Below are 17,194 nucleotides of genomic sequence, written 5' to 3'. Positions count from 1 at the left end.
CTGGTTATTTAAAATACCGGTGACATAGCCCTCAGAATCACAGCAATTCAAACCACCACAGCACGACAGACAGACGAGTGGCGGTTGTGTGGTCGCTGTTAAATACGAATCTCCTTGTGCTACGACCCTTAAATCCGGCTCAAAGGTGGGATTTCCGTCCTCAGCTGTCACTTCATTCAAGAGGCAGAAGTGCAGCAGGGGCGACAGGGTTGTAATGAGACGCTTTGAGCTGTGCTTGTGGGTCTCTAAATTGGTCAACCCGCCTCAAAGCCACGATCCAACCGAAATACGAGGAGACCAAATAATATGATATCACAGACTTAACTTTAAAGTACTTCCACAAAGAACAAAAAAGAATTTCCGTATGAATGTATTAACTTGGGGAAAAGCCATGTAAACAATGGTGCAGGGATGGTTAGAAAAGAAAGTTAGGATTTTTCTCTTCTTTCTAATGGATCTATGATTTTTCCTTTTTGTTGTTTTTTAGTTGTTTTTCATATAAAATTAAAATAGTATTTAAGAAGTATGTGACAGATTTTGGTTTTCAGAATGTGAAGAGTCAACATTCTAATAGTGGATTCAGACAAAAAATTTCCTTTGGTCTGCCAGTAGCAAAGCCATTAACTGAAGGATAGAATAACTTGTAAAGAAAATTGAATGTCAAAGAAATAATTAAACTGCTTTATGTGAAAACATTCATCAGTCTGCAATTCTTAATAATACTCACATATTTTACAGGCATAGCCCATCAGTGTAATGTGCAGTAATGAACCATAGTTACTTACATATTATGCACAATAAAAGAATAAGTTTTGATGTGTGACTATCATATTTTAAGGATGTTACTAATTTTTACTGCTCTATTCATTGTTGCAACTTTTCTAAAATCATTGCTAAGAAAGGTTATCTTTTCATCAAATTGTATTAGTTACATATATGGTAACCTAGACCAAGAATTGAAGCATAGTGGCTTACGTGTTATACTGCTAATCGCAGGATAAGCAGTTCAAATCTATTCAGCCACTCCGCAGGAGAATGAAGCTTTCTTCGCTCATAAAGATTGACAGCCTCACATACTCTGTGCAAGGTTGCTATGAGTCAGAACTAAAATGACAGTACATGGCAGCATCAGCAAGCCAAGACTTGGATGTTGTTAGTCACTATTAGTGCTGTAGCTCTGTAGGATAAGAACTGGAATACTAACCACAAGGTTGGTGGCTTAAGCCCACCAGCCGTTCCTCAGGAGAAAGATGACACTTTCTGCTCCTGCCAAAGATTTACAGCTTCAGACAGGTTCTCTATGAGTCAGAACTGACTCAACAGCACTAAATAACAACAAATCATAAATAACTATATTTTTAAATTGGTGTCTAGTTTTGTTATTTGTTTTACTGGAAACGGTTTTAACCTGTTTATCACTCCGTCATGCTTTTCATTTTGGGCTTGTCAATTGATTGTTTTAGCATGTTTCTTTTATGAACAAAAGACAGACTCTTCACTTTGTTACTTTATTAACAGTTGTTGTTAAGTGCCGTCTAGTCAATTCTGACTAATAGCAACCTTATATAGGGTTTCCCAGGAGTGGCTGGTGAGTTTGAACTACTGCCCTTGCAGTTCAAACTAACTTTGAGGTCAAGTGCTTTTCCTGTGGTGTCACACCAGTAGTTCCTTAATAGCCACTCTGTGGATAAAACTTAGAAAATTTATTGTGGGTTTGCTTTTAAATCTCAGGTATTGTAAAGATCTGTATGAGTAGAAACTCGGTAAATTTATAGAAGCATACTTTGATAGCTGGCTATGAAAGGATTTTTTACTTGTAAGTTAATGATGTGGAGAAGGTTTTGTGAGTTGAACCATTGACTTACAGGGGATGGGAACAAATCTTCTGTTGTTGGTAGCTAAGCAAGATTTTGTTTCAGTATTTATCACTTGAAATGGGAAAGCATAGCAACAATTGGAAGATGCCATAAAGTACTTGTTTGTTTTAATACCTGAAACAGATGTATTCTGATGTAACCATCTTCCTTTTTTTTCCCCCCCAGAGTTTTCATTGTATTCTCGAGGGGGTAGGGGAGAAGGTAATGCTACCTCTTCTTGTGCATTTTATCCTGGGTTTGAGACCTAGAACTTTTTAACTTGTGATTGCTAGAAATTTTTCTGAGCCTTTACTTCCCCACTGATCAAGCTAATGGAATAAATTCCAATACCAAGTAAATGAGAGTGCATATAGAAAAGTGTGTTGTAACATTACCTTGCAAATGCTAGTTATTTGTTCTTCATTCTGTCATTGTGTATCTATTGTGCACAAAGCACATAATAGACATGGGATATGATCATGAAAAAGACCTTTTAGAATTAGGTGGCCTATCCGAGAAGACAGACATAAAACAAACCATTTGTGTCTTAGAGTAGGAATAGGGTCATGCCCACTCATTTTGCAAAATATTTTTTAAATATTGCTTACCTCTTTTACAGACCTTGTTATCTTTTTTCCCCTATTATTGTAGATATAAAATTTTTAACTATTTTTGTCCTTAAGTATAACATTTTGCTTCCATGATAAATCTGTAGGCCTGTATGGTGGGAATGTTGATAATCATTGACTTTTATGAAGACTAAATACAAAAAGTTCATATCTGTAACAATGAAAAATTCCCCAAAGAAGAAACTGTTCAGTATTATTTCTTTAATTTTGCAGGTAGTGGCTGAATTAGAATTCAAAGACCATAAATTAATGAAATACCTGGTCTTCAATCCATTCAATCCAAATGAAATTAATCAATTGATTATTCTGACGTGATTTCATCAGGCTCATATATTTCAGATAAACATTGTGGGAATATTATGTGGTCTAGTGTATGTAGTTAGAGGGCAGTTGTTGGTGGATCGTTGGTGGGTCATTGGTAGAATTCTTGTGTACTTTGTAGGCAACCCAATGCGCCTCACACATAGCCATTATTCATCTGTCGGTGGGGGTTCTCGTTTTGCTCACCAGCTTTCAGGTGAGTTTCCAGATCAAGACACTTGCTTGTAAGAGAGAACACCTTCCAAAAGTCAGCAAGTGAAAAGTATGGCTCACAGCAGTTTGATCATGGTATCGCCATAAATTGGGGACTGATTGGACAGCATCTAACAACAGCAACAGCGTATAGTTAACCTTTGAGTAGCCATATTAATAGAGTGAAACAATGGTAAAGCCAAAATAATTTACATTTTATTTTAGATCAGAATAATTTTTTTCAGCATCAGTTTCATCTTCCCAAATATATTTGACCAAAAATAATAATAATTGATCACACTTGATTAGAACTTTTGTATCCCATTTCACTTGATCTTCAAAATGATCCAGGAATGTAATTAATATATTCTGCATATCTACTACTAAAATAGAAGATGATACTATCAGAATAGTTTGGAAACTGAATTCAATTTAAACTGTCATCGGAAATACCACAGATTAAATAGTAATGGCATAAACATTTCACTTTTCATTTAATGATAAATCTGTTGGTGGTCTAACTTTATTTCCTTCAGAACTTTGGCATAGCAGGATGGTTTTACGTGTGTGTCATGTGTATGTGTTTTGTTTTTTTAGTTTGTGTGTATCTAGATGGAGTCCTCATGTATCGCTGTAGGATAAACATTTGACTATTAACTACAAGATCAGTGGTTCAAACCCATCAGCCACTCTTCAGAAACTCTATACGTGGTCGCTATGAATCAGAATCAACTTGATAACAACAACATTAACAACAACAGCAACATAGTGTTATAAAAATACATAGAGTTTTACGCATCTGTGGTACTGCAGGATAATGTGCTAGACCACAAGGTGGTCGTTCAAACCTCACCAGCCACTTCATGAAAACTCTTTACAGGGTCACTATAGTGAGTCAGAACCACTCGACATCACTTGACAACAACAACATTATAAAGTAAAAATTAAGAATGAGATGCATATGTCAGTCTGTAGTTAGTGTTACAAGTAGATGACTGGTTCTTGTTAAAACAGACGCTGGGAGCATTGCTGTGCCCCATTTGTTGCATACTTTCAGTAGACAAATGTAAACAGACTTCCCTCTTTCAGTTAAGTGCCATCAAGTTGGTACCAACTCACAGCGACCCTGTCTGTATAGGGTTTCCGAGGAGCGGCTGGTGAGCTTGACCAACTTTGCTGTTCAAGACAACCTTGCAGTCCATCGCATTAACCATACCACCGTACCACACCAGGACTCCACTTTCAGTAGGTCCCACCTATAAATGGAGACAGAGAAATAATTTCCAAATTATAAATCTATTAAGATACTGACTAAATAAAAAGAAAACAATTACCGGTGTGCTAAGGTTTCTTTCATTCCCAAATCTTCTGTGTTATAATGCAGATTTAACTCATTTAGTTTTTTTAATTGTAAGAGTTATTTTTACATTCTTTACATTCATTTTTAAATGTGAAATATCATGGCAGTCAAAAGCATCTAAACTCTCTTCAATTTTCTCATCTCCAGACATACTTCTCGTTTCCAATGGAGAGATTCATTAATTCTAATAATAATTGCTTTATCTACCAAAAATCTGTCCTACAAAAATTTCATGCCAGCCATTAATATCACTGTTACGATTTCATTTAGATAAAATGTTCCTGATATGTAATGGACATGGTCTTGTCTCCCAACTTTCCTCCAACTCTTTTCGTTTATTCACTGTGTTGTTAAGTGCCTTCAAGTTGGTTCCAACTCAGCAGCCCTGTGTAGTTTCTGAGACTTCAAAAAATCTCTGCTGAAGCAGACAGCCTCATCTTTCCCAAGGAGCAGCTGGTGAGCTCAGACCACGGACCTTGTGGTTTGCAGACCAGTGTTTATCGTATGGAGCCACTGTGCTCCCCTTTATGCACTCTTCTTATCCATATTACTAAGTTATGTAGGTTATAGCTTTCTCTTTTTCCATTCTAAGGTCTCTGCAAATGATAACTTCAGGATTCTTCTTGTTATAGTTGTGTTTGCATACTAACCCTTTCTACTACTCTTGAGATTTTTCTTTATAGGGAAATTTTAGAGTTAAAATCATGATTATATATAAATAATCATATTATCTAAGCATTAATATAGTCAATGCCTATCTTTTACTTTGAACTCTTTTATATAAATATGGTATTATTGTTAAGTGCTGTCCAGTCGATTCCAACTCATAACAACCCTGTATAGTGTTTTCAAGGAGCCAGTGGTGGGTTTGAACTGTGAACCTTATTATTAACAGTCCAGTGCTTATCCTACAAAACCATACCAGAGCATCATACATAGGTGTTTTGTTATTGTTAAGTGCTGTTGAGTCGGTTCCAACTCAAAGCAGTGACCCTGTTTAGGGGTTCCAAATAGCAGTTAAGTGAGTTTGCAATGCTGACTTTGCAGTTCAAACCAACTTTGTAATCCAGTGCTTATCCTCAGGTGCCACACTAGGACTCTTTATATATGGGTATGTTTTTGTTGTTGCTAAGTGCTGTCAAGTTTGTTCTGACCCATAGTGACCCTGTATAGAGTTTTCAAAGAGCAGCTGGTGAGCTTCAACTACCGACCTTGCAGTTCAAACTGACTTTGCAATCCAGTGCATTATACCACAGCGCCATACCCTAGGACTCCTGGGTAAAAGACTATTATGTAGTAAAATTCAATGAATCAATCTAAACACTCAAGAATTACCATATGTAATTCTTGAGTGTTTAGATTGATTCATTGAATTTTACTACATCTGTTGGAAATAATAGAAACTTGCTACTTTTATCTTCTGCCTAATTTGGTTATATAAACCTTTACCAGCATACATCTCTGATTTCCAGCCTCTATTGATCTGAAAGAATACAACCCTGTTGCATAACCTCTCTTAATTTTAAGCCATTCATTGTTTCCATGTTCTGTTCAAACAACTGCCTCTTGGTCCATGTACAGATTCCTCATGAGTACAATCAAGTGTTCAGAATACTCATACTTTGCAATGTTGTCCATAGCTTGTCATGAGCCACACAATCGAAAGCCTTGCAAAGTCAGTAAAGCACAGGTAAACATCTTTCTGGTATTCTCTGCTTTCAGCCAAGATCTTTCAGACATCAGCAGTGATAACCTTTGTTCTATGTCCTCTTCTGAATCCGGCTTGAGCCTCTGGAAGTTTTCTGTCAATGTATGCTTGCAGCTGTTTCTTCCTTCAGTATTATTGGCTCGTGACCATATGCTACCTCTTGAAATGTTGAATATCAACCATTTCCTTTTGGTACAGTGACTCTGCGCATTCGTTCCATCTTCTTTTGATACTTTCTGCATCATTTAATAATTTGCCCAGAGAATCCTTCAAGAAAGCTTGAATATTTTCTTCAGTTCCCCCAGTTTGAGAAATGCTGAGCGTCTTCCTCCTTTTTGGTTTTCTGACTCCAGATCTTTGCACATTTTGTTGTAATATTTGCCTTTGTCTTTTCGAGCTGAACTTTGAAATTTTCTGTTCAGTTCTTGGACCTCCTCATTTCTTCCATTTGCTTTAGCATCTCTACACTGGAAAGCAAGTTTCAGTGTCCTTCTGACATCCATTTTGATCTTTTTCCTTCTTTCTTGTCTTCTTAATGACTTTTTTGCTTTCTTCTTGTATGATTTTTTGTTTGTTTGTTTTAATTTTTAGTGTGAATTGAGTGATAGTTTCCATGGGGGAACATTAGTTTTATATTCATCCTGTTGTATTTTGTTTAATTGCAATGATTACAATCCCCTCCATGCATCATCAAACAACCAAAGGGTGCACCCCGCAAGTCCACCCCCCCAGCCGTCAGCACACAGCCCTTCTCCTTCCCTGAGTCCAGAGTCCCCAGCCGCTCCATCTCTCCATGTCATCATCTCTGTCTCCATTTCTGGCATCACTGCTTCTCTGGATAGGGTCCCACACTCCACCCTTCTCCCTTGATAGTCCCAGGGACCTCCATTCCTCTACTGCAAAATCAACCACCCCCTCCTTTTGTTACAAAACATCTACATTTACATTTCCAACACTCATAGTCAGTCCTGATAGCAGTTATTCACTATTGCACCACAAGAGTCTTATCCCCTTCTCGGTCCTGTACAGACAAGTTGGAAACCACTCAGTAGAGATTCTACCTTTCCCCACATGCTTTGGAACTACGTTCCCTCTTGAAAGTTGGTAAGCCAATCACTTCTTACCTTTAGAGTCCCCACCCCCCATTTTGGTAGCCAATGTCTAAGTTGCCCATCCCTGTCAACCCTGTGTACCGAGGAAATGGGAATGATCCTCACTGTAAAGATTTGTTCATTAAGCTACTACATCCAAAAGTATAGGTCAAGTTCATCAAATTGTAGCAGATTGCTCTTTTTTTTTCCTCTTCTTTCTTCTGGTTGAATTCTGATCATACAGCCATTGAAGCCAGTTCAAGTGGGTACTGTCTGCAAACATGGGTGTTCTTGTGCATGTGCCCTCACTTTGTATCTGCTGGATGCTCCACTCTCCACTCTAGTCTATGGCCATGTCATTGTCTCTGGGCCCAGGAGTCCCCAGGTCTTGCCATACTGCTGGCCAACCAAGTGTCAGCCAGGTTGACAGGAGACTATTGAATGTGGTCAGACTTAGCTCACAACTTCATTGCTGTTTTTCCCCCACTTCCCCTTATCGATGACCAACATGGTCAGCAGCAAGGCCACATGCCTGCTCGTGTATTCCCCTTGAGTCTTAGTTTTGGAAGGGGGTTTGTCCTGAGGGGACCTGACCACTTGCCTTGATGGCTCCCAGGCAAACAACTTGCTTGTTTTAGTAGTAGTCAATTAGGCTGCCATTATTGTTTTGTATTTTTCCTGCTGGTCTTTCTTTCAAGAAGTATCTTCTATTCTTCTAGCCAATTCAAGCTGGTCTGCTTGTCCTTTCAAGTGGAAATTTCCCATCTCAGAAGATTCTGGATGGGGATCAAGATTCAGCAATGGTCTTATACAGTGCAAAGGCTCCGCAGGAAGCCTCCTTCCCTGGTCAAGTTCTAGCCCCAGGCTTTCTATGGTGATGTTTCTGGCTACTCCTTTCTCTCCTCCTCTTCAAGTGTCTATTTTACCATGGTAGGCAAGGAAAACCAAGATTCAAAAAACAGCCAAGCATCTTAACATTATTTCCCCTCTTTTACACATTCAAACCATGCCTTAATCCCTGTATACTAGAGCCCTGTTTTTCCAAGGTGTGTATTGTATAATGTTCTTGATGTCATCCCACAACTCCTCTGGTCTTCAGTCTGTAGTGTTTAATGTATCAAATCTGTTCTTCAGATGATATCTAAATTTGAGTGGGATATATCCAAGGTCATGTTTTGGCTCTTGTAGACTTGTTTTCATTTTCTTCAGCTTCAGTCTGAATTTGTCTATGAGCAATTGGTCTGTTCTTCAATCTGCCCTTGGCCTTGTTTTGGCTAATGATGTTAAGAAAGGTGTGTGAAAGGGTTGTATTTTTTCACCATACTTATTCAGCCTGTATGTTGAGCAAACAATCCGTGAATCTGGGTTATATGAAGAAAAACTTGGCATCAGGATTGAAGGGAGACTCATTAACTACCTGTTATATGCAGATAATACAACCTTGCTTGCTGAAAGTGAAGATGACTGAAAATACTTACTGATGAAGATCAAAGGCTACAGTCTTTGGTATGGATTGCATCTCAATGCAAAGAAAACAAAAATCCTACCACTGGACCAATAAACAATATTCTTACCAATGGAGAGAAGATTGAAGTTGTCAAGGACTTCATTCTTCTTGGATCAACCATCAACACCCTTGGAAGCAGCAATCAAGAAATCAAAACGGTGTATTGCATTAGGCAAATCTGCTGCACAAGACTTTTTTAAAGTGTTGAAGAGCAGAGATGTCAGCTTGAGGACTAAGATGTGCCTGACCCAAGCCTCGGTATTTTCAATAACCTCAGATGCATGCAAAGTTGGACAGTGAATAATGAAGACTGTAGAAGAATTGATGCATTTGCGTTATGGGGTTGGAGAAGAATATTGAAAGTGCCATGGGCTACCAAAAGAACCAACAGATCTGTGTTGGTAGAAGTACAGCCAGAGTGTTCCTTGAAGGCCAGGATGGCCAAACTTGGTCTCTCATACTTTGGACATATTTTCAGGAGGGACCACTCTCTGAAGCAGGATATCATGTTTGGTAAGGTGGAGGGTCAGAGAAAAAGAGGAAGACCCCCAACGAGATGGATTGGCAAAGTGGCAACAATTGTGAGGTTGTCCCAGGACCGTTCAGTGTTTTCGTTCTGTTGTGCAGAGGGTCACTATGAGTTGGTACTGACTCGATGGCACCTAACAACAACTTGATCTGATCTTGGCCACTAACATACACATAAACTTATGCTGGAGAAAGATGAGGCTTTCTGCTCCCGTGAAGATTTATAGCCTCAGAATCCCTATAAAAGGTTGCTGTGAGTCAGAACTACCTCGACGACCTATAGCCCACCAACTGTGGTAATGCAGGACAACTAAATCCATTTGTTTCATGGCTTTGTCCACTCTCATTTCTGTTCTGGCCCCTTGCTCTGTTTGCTTTGAAGTTTTTCTCCCAGTCCATGCTCCTTAACGGTAGCTGGATCCCATTTGTGTCTTTCAGTCTACTGTCTGTATTAGCTTTTAAAGAAATAAAATATTAGAATGTAGTAATAATACAAACTATATTTTAACCTTTTATCCAGAAGTAGCTTCAGGATCATCATTAGGAAAACCCATAGCCATTGTGAACCATTTTAGATCAGGATGGTGAAAAACACTGGACTGAATTTTTATTACGCATACCTTGAATTTTGTTGTTGTTTGTTTCTTTACATACCACATCTGTAATTTAAAAGTTGCAGGTGGGAAATTGGTTATGAATTTTGGATCAATATAATTTATAACATACTTGATGAGTCTATTAAATGTATGTGAATTCTGTTTATCTAAAATATGTGAAGTTTCAGGTTTTAATTCTTTTTGGTCTTTTCAATTGTTTGCTCTGTTAAGTATTACTTCAGTTAAAATCCAGTTAACACACGCTTAAGATCAATTATATCAAGAATCAAGTGTATTCTACAATAAATGGATCCTGATATAACAAGAGAAAATGTGGAATGGAACAGAAATTCTTAAAAAGTCCAGAATTTCTGGGCCAGTTGAGACTAAAGTACTCCCCAACACTGTCACCCTGAAATGCTCTTATGAAATAAGAGTATTATGAAATACCTTAATATGAAATTATCTCATGAGCTCACCTTTTAGCTAAAATGACAGATGAGCTCATGAAATAAAGACTATCACCATAATTGAGTAATAAGCTCCTTTAAAAAGTCATTTACATGACACCAAATTGTCAAAAATTACTCTAAAACAAAGAAGAAACGGTAAGGCAGGGAATCTAGAGGACCAGAAATGGAACAACCAGAACAGATCAAATGAGAATGTTGACACATTGTGAAAATGTAACAAATATCACTGAATAACTTGTGTAGAAATTGTTAGATGGGAACCTAATTCTCTGTGTAAACTTCTACTTTAAATAAATTAATATTTTTTAAAAAGAAAAAATCAAATGCCTTACCTTTTCAGTCATTACCCATGATTAGTTAGTGATACCACATATGTTTGTTAATGAATCAGGTAGTATAATTAGGTGAATACTCATAACACCACTAACTGTTAAGTTAGAGATGTAGACACTGATTTTCTTTTTAACAGTGTCAAATCTGCTTATTTTAAAGAGAGGATTTCAATGTGTATCATTGAAATGATATACATTGTATATTCTTTAACAAGGGTAAGTAAAAAAGTACTGCAATAAAATCATGGAAACCTTTATCATTTCAAAATGTGAAGCTATTGTTTTTGACATGTAATTCAGCTAGATCTGTACACTTCTAGAGGTGGCGTTTTGTTTTCTCGACCCTTCCCTGAAGAATTCTGTGCTCTTCAGTTTACACTGTGTCCAAATGACAGTTTGGGCATCCTTGAGGGACTTAAATCATATTCCCTTTAGATGTTTTCTGGATTTGGGGAATGAAAAGAAGTCTGTAGGGGCAAGATCAGGACTGTCTGGTAGATGGAAGGTTTCCCAGTGAAGTTCTCATATGACAACCTTTGCTCCCCTCCAGGAATGAGCAGGTGTGTGTATTACTGTGATGGAAAAACATTCCTGGGAACAGCTTTCCTGACTTTTTCTCACCAATGCAGTTTTCAATTTCCATAAAACTTCTTCCTGATAAGCACCCATGATGGTCGTCTGTTCTTTGAGAAAACCTATCCAGATTTCCCCTTTAAAGTCCCCCAGAATAGTTAACCCTAACTTTCTGAGCTGGCCTTTCTGCCTTACATTTAACAGACCTACTTGGAATCACTGTTTTGACTTATTATTATTAAGTGCTGTCTAGTTGGTTCTGACTCAGAGACCCTAGTATAGGGTTTTCGAGGAGCATCTGGTGGGTTTGAACCACTGATCTTGCAATTAGCTGTCTAGTGCTTACACTGCAGCACCACACCAGGTTCAGAGTTGTTAATAAGCATTCATCGTCGTTCTGTAGTAAAATACAGTATGCTTAGTTTTTATTGGAATATGAAGAACGATTTGATTCATGCACTTATTTCCTTTATTGTCTCATTTACTTTTACATTATCAATTTCGTAAATGTATATTATTTCTAATGCTTGAGTTGTTAGTAGTCATTAGTTTATATTTGTTTTTTAGATTTGGGAATTAGTTGTACTTAGTCAATTTGAAACTTTAATAGAGTTTATCAGATGAATGCATCCCAAACAAAGGTTCATTCTGTCATTAGGAGTAGGATAAATCACCATTGTCTTACCAGATTTCAGTTTCGATGTATACAGATTACCTGGATCAAAGACAGCTAAGCCATCATTGACTCTAATGTCCACCATAGTACCTTGCAGTGTATTCCAGATGTTGGTGATTCTTGGGTTATTATGGTTCTCACTTTGGAACTTTTCCCAGTTTCTAGGAAACTGAAAACTGACTTTATTGATTTCCATGGTGAATGTTTTATTTTCAAGTGAGTGGTGTTGGTGAAAATTCAACTTGACTCACTTGGTATTTCTAATTTTCCAAGTAGTCATGAGAGCATATTTTAGTTTTCTAAACTAAAAACACCTTCAACAGGTGTCCCATAATACATAAGAAGGCCCAAGGCAAATGATAATGTAGAAACCATTTGTGGTCTCTACATTTTTATTTAAAATTTCTATATAAAGTTGCCAATTTTAGAATAAATGCTTCAACTATAAAGACCAAAATGTACTGATTAAACATCATTAAGCCATCTATTTTCTTTATTCCTTGATGTTGTTGAAGATGTCCAATTTTCATATCTTGATCATTGCTTTTTTTAAACAGTAAAAAATATGTTTAGTGTGGTGCTGCTGTAAGGTACATGAGTTGTTTCTTCTCCAGAGTGAAGTCACCCTGCTGAGAAATGAAGTGGCACAGCTGAAACAGCTTCTTCTGGCTCATAAAGATTGCCCTGTAACCGCCATGCAGAAGAAATCTGGCTACCCTAGTGAGTAATGGTCCATTTCCTATAGCTATTAGGCTGCATCAGTGCAGTACCATCAGAGAGAACCAAGCTGCCATTCAGAAATGGAGGCTGTGGTTCTCACATATAAGATTCAGTATCAGAATTTCTGCAAGGTTATAAAGAAACAGGAGAAACATAAAACAGTATTCTTACTTGTAGCTGTTTTATTCTAGACATTAGTAGTGGTGGTTGTGTGTTGAGTCAGTTTTGACTCATGTCATAGCAACCTTATATAGGGTTTCTGAGGCTGTAAATCTTGACGAGAGCAGAAAGCCTTATCTTACTCCTGTGGAGCAGCTGGTAGATTTGAATTGCTGACCTTGCAGTTTGCAACCAACTCATGACCCACTACGCTACCAGAGCTTCTATTTCCTGGACACTGTGGGTTAATGCACTGGATTGCAGAGTTGGTTTGAACCACAAGGTCAGTGAGTGGTTCAAGCTCACCAGCCGCTCCTCAGAAACCCTGTACAGGGTCGCTATGGGCCGGAACCAACTTGATGGCACTTAACAACAACAACACTATAAAGTTAACAGAAAAAGTGAACTAATCATTTTAAATGTACCATAAGCATGATGGTGTTTTGTGTGTCTCAGTGTACCACCTTATCTTAGATTGACAGTGAAACCATTGGTTCCTTTTCAGCCTCCTTGTAGTACGTAGTAAGAAAAGATTTTAGTTTTTTTTTTTTTTTAAGTCAGTTGTCTTCACTTACGGATATATAGTATACATTTACAGTATCACTTTTCTCTTGTTCTTTGATAATACCAGCATTGTGCAATGTTTTTATTGTTTTGAGCCATCGTTGTTTAGCCTTATAAGAATTCTAACAGATCTTTATTTAAATTATCTGCTTGTAAAGTTTCCTTGTAAATATTTTCCCCAAAATGAGATACTTCTGTTTTCAGCATTTTAAAGGTTAATTGTACTTTCCTTTCTTGTAATGTTCTTCTTTTTTTATAAGATGCACAATGTTCGAACCAGCTGTTTTTCTTGAATAAATGGCCAATTTTGTCCATGGTACACAAATTTGTAACAAATAACAGAGCTGGGAATGCATTAGGCAACATTCATAATATATAACCCACAGCCTTCATTTTTATGATTTAGTGATATTTCAGGATATTTGTAAATGTGAAGATTGTTTCAACCATATGTATCCACTTCATTTTAATTTGCCAGTGTCAGTAATTCAAAAGAAAGAAACATTTTGTATTGGCTGCGAACAGTTCCTCAGGTGCTCACCATAAAACTTAATGGCCACCATCTTTACTTGTAGTCATTATAAGCAGTTTCATCAGAAAGGGCAATATTTTTTAATTTAAAAGATTCAGGAGATTTGGCAACTCTCTACTGCTATATATATTTAGCACACTGATTTTTGTCAGTTTTGAGCATATAAATCTTACTCAGCCCTTTGATATCTAGTCATTTTGACAGGCTGGTAAGACCCATTTTGGAGAAAATTGGAGCCATATAGAAATATGTTTGGGGTTTATATTAACAATGATTGCTGCAGGGAAGAGGTCATTATGACTCCCATCTGACATAACAACTTAATTTCCTGTAGAAGCTACTGAGGTTAGCATTATGCATACATAATTTTCCTAAATGGGAAAGCTTACTTGAATTTTGATCATTCAAAAGGAAAATTCTGAAATTCTATGGATAAGCTATTCTTCTTTGTAAGGTCTGGCTTCATTTTGAGGCGCTGCCTTGTATGCATAACTCCTTACACCACTTGTCACACGTGCACCACTTGGTTTTTGATGGCTAGTGTACACCTGGAACCTAGTTGTCTATTTGTGCTGCTGAAGAGTAGTTGTTCACCACAGGGCTCATGGTTTTTCCTCCAGTTAAACTGTCCTTACTAGTTTTTTCTTTGAACATTTAACTATTGTATGGTCTATTGAAATAATTCAATTGTAAATATTTTTAACATCCATCAGAGAAGTATTGTTTCTACTTTATGTAATTTCAAACAGATTATGAATTATGACTTTTAAATTGTGTCTTGAGGATAAGTTTTTATCCAGGAGTGTGTGGTTTTTCATATATCCAATGGTAGTTTATAGAGAAGATAGATTGTAGTTCACCAATGTATTTTTAATAATCTACTTTTCAAAAGTCCATGGATTTGAGACAAATGTGTCAAAATTCTATAAGAACGACTGTATTTCAGAAAACTCTCCCAAGCTGTCTTCTCCGCCTCCGTCACCTACATTAAAGGCCACAGGATGAGTCCTTTTCATCGGCGCCACAGTCTTAGTTAGGCTGATTGACTTTCAAAATGAGCATCTGGTTAGCAGTAAACAGATGTAGGTGCATTTTCAGGTTTGATAAAAAGCCTGTTTTTTGTCACTTTGAAACACTAAATAAAACTTATTTTTAATGCCAAGTGAAAAAAAAAGGCAAGGTGCAAAAAGAATACATACATCCAGTGTGGTACTGTTTTTAGAAAGTTCAAAAGTTAAACTCAGCTGTATTCGTGATACAGACAGACCTCTATGGTAAAACAGCAGAGGAGACAATGTCAGGAGGGTAACCCCCTTTGGTGTACAGGAAGAACTCCCAGGAAGCATCTGTGTTGCCAGTATTCTCTTGCTTCCTAGTGCGCATATTATCATTGTGCTTCATCGCTTATATATGCTGTGAAATGTGTGTGTCTGTGGTGTAATACTGGATTTTCCACTAACTGAAATTGGATTCCATTTTGCTAAAATCAGAAAGATGTAGGAGATTTGTTGTTCAGGCATAAAAAAGATTAGATTTATTTTCATAAATATTTAGAATGCCCTTTCTTGAATATGTTTTCAGCTGCAGTATCTAGAGTTTTATATGGATTTTTTATTCGAATCCCAATTAATTCAAGCAACTCTAACAGCTGGTGGCATTTCATTTCTGAATACTGCTTATTCTCCTGCGTCTGCGTCATTGGAATCAGGTGTTGTAATCATCCATCGCTGCAATAGGAGAGTCAGCCAGAATAAATATAGTTCTGGAGACTGCAGAGGGAATCATTTTCAAATATCATTTGTGTATAAGATTCCATTTCTTTGATGCATGTAGTTATAAATTTTTTTGTCTTTCAATAAGCGTGACATCTAGGCAAACAGAACTAGTTTTGTTAGATGCATTGGTTTACCTAAATGTTACAAGAACTTGATAAGTATCTGATTATAAGAGGCTGTCTCTAAATCCCAAACCTCTTCCTTTCTTATCATCATTTAGCAACTATTTCTTCAGGTCTACTTTGTGAGATACCAGACCTCACAACTGTGTACCCTCATTTGACTTGTTGCAAGTTAAATTGCATACTTCATGACTTCTGGTCACCTTTTCAAATTATTCAATTAATGCCATACTGACTTACCTAAATAATATTTCATAAAATACCTTCTAACTTTATTCTCTGGAAATGGACTAATCTGCTGATAGGTTCTCGCCAATACTTTATTTAAGAAAACGAGTCATTGTTTCTTTTTTTCCCCACTCAGCTGCTGATAAAGATGACAGTTCCGAAGACCTTTCTGTGCCGAGTAGTCCACATGCTGAAGCTATCCAGCATAGTTCTGTCAGCACATCTAATGGGGTCAGTTCAACATCCAAGGCAGAAGCTGTGGCAACTTCAGTTCTCACCCAGATGGCGGACCAGAGTACAGAGCCTGCGCTTTCACAGCTTGTCCTGGCTCCTCCTTCCCAGTCCCAGCCCTCAGGAAGCTGATTAGAAAACTTCAGCGCATCCGCTTTAGATTCTCATTGGTGACTTCGAAGGGAAATCAAAGAAAGACCAGTTTCCATTTATGTGAAATCTGTGCTTGTAAAAAAAATTTTTTTTTTTTTACTTGAAATTAAATTCGGCTCTAAAGTTGATGTAGCAACTGAGTTGATGCTCAGACTGAACAACAGATTTTTAATTTTAGTCTCTGGAAAAAGACTGGTTTTGCTTTTTTTTATAAATATTGTTAGATTTATTAATTTTTCTGTGCTCAATGTGTAAATTGTATTATAATTCATTGTGGTTTGTTTCACTTTTAATTTGGTGGCATTTTAATAAATGGGGGTGTTACTGAATCTCTCTTCCCACTTCCATTTCTTTTGACCACCTCCCTCAACTGTGATGCTAGTATTGTTCGATCATTTATACCAAAGTTCTGCATAGTCCCTAGTGACTTTGTAATGTTAACAAGGTCATAAAGCACTAGGCAAGAGAAAGATAGAAATTTGCTTTTAATCTTTTTGCCTTTTATTTTGCACATTATGCAAAAGGAAGACTGTTGGGGAACACGTTTTTTCAGTGACTGAAAATAGAGTAAAGACATACAGTGCTTATGTGCACATTCTTACACCAGATCAAGGTCATTAGTAATAGTGTTTTCTTTTTGTAAGATTTTAAATGGACATGAATTTTGCAATCCTTCATCATTTCAAATATGACTTTATTTTTCAAGTCTTAAATTCAGTATTTACCCTAAGTTTTGAGGCTGAAAAACTACGAAATTATTTCATGTACAATATAAGGTTTCCCAGTGTCTAATAATTTTTTAAATTAGATTTTTTGTTTTTTTTAGATTTCAGATTACAAACTGAGAAGTTTATGCATAATCAAGTAT

At 37.1% G+C, this 17,194-nt stretch overlaps 1 protein-coding gene across 2 annotated transcripts in view; it reads left to right on the top strand.

Annotated features, from left to right (window-relative positions):
- ATF2 (activating transcription factor 2) overlaps positions 1 to 16,653 on the top strand; it is a 116,186-nt gene extending 99,533 nt beyond the window's left edge. For both annotated transcript variants that reach the window (XM_006866660.1, XM_006866661.1), the window contains 2 exons: positions 12,457 to 12,562; positions 16,079 to 16,653. In XM_006866660.1, coding sequence (XP_006866722.1) covers positions 12,457 to 12,562; positions 16,079 to 16,305 — 333 coding nt within the window. In that variant the 3' untranslated portion in view covers positions 16,306 to 16,653. The remainder of the gene's footprint in view (positions 1 to 12,456; positions 12,563 to 16,078) is intronic.
- Positions 16,654 to 17,194: the final 541 nt, after the last annotated feature.

Source organism: Chrysochloris asiatica, unplaced genomic scaffold (assembly GCF_000296735.1).
Source record: "Chrysochloris asiatica unplaced genomic scaffold, ChrAsi1.0 scaffold00094, whole genome shotgun sequence".
NCBI lineage: Eukaryota > Metazoa > Chordata > Mammalia > Afrosoricida > Chrysochloridae > Chrysochloris > Chrysochloris asiatica.
This window is presented reverse-complemented; position numbering and strand designations above follow the sequence as displayed.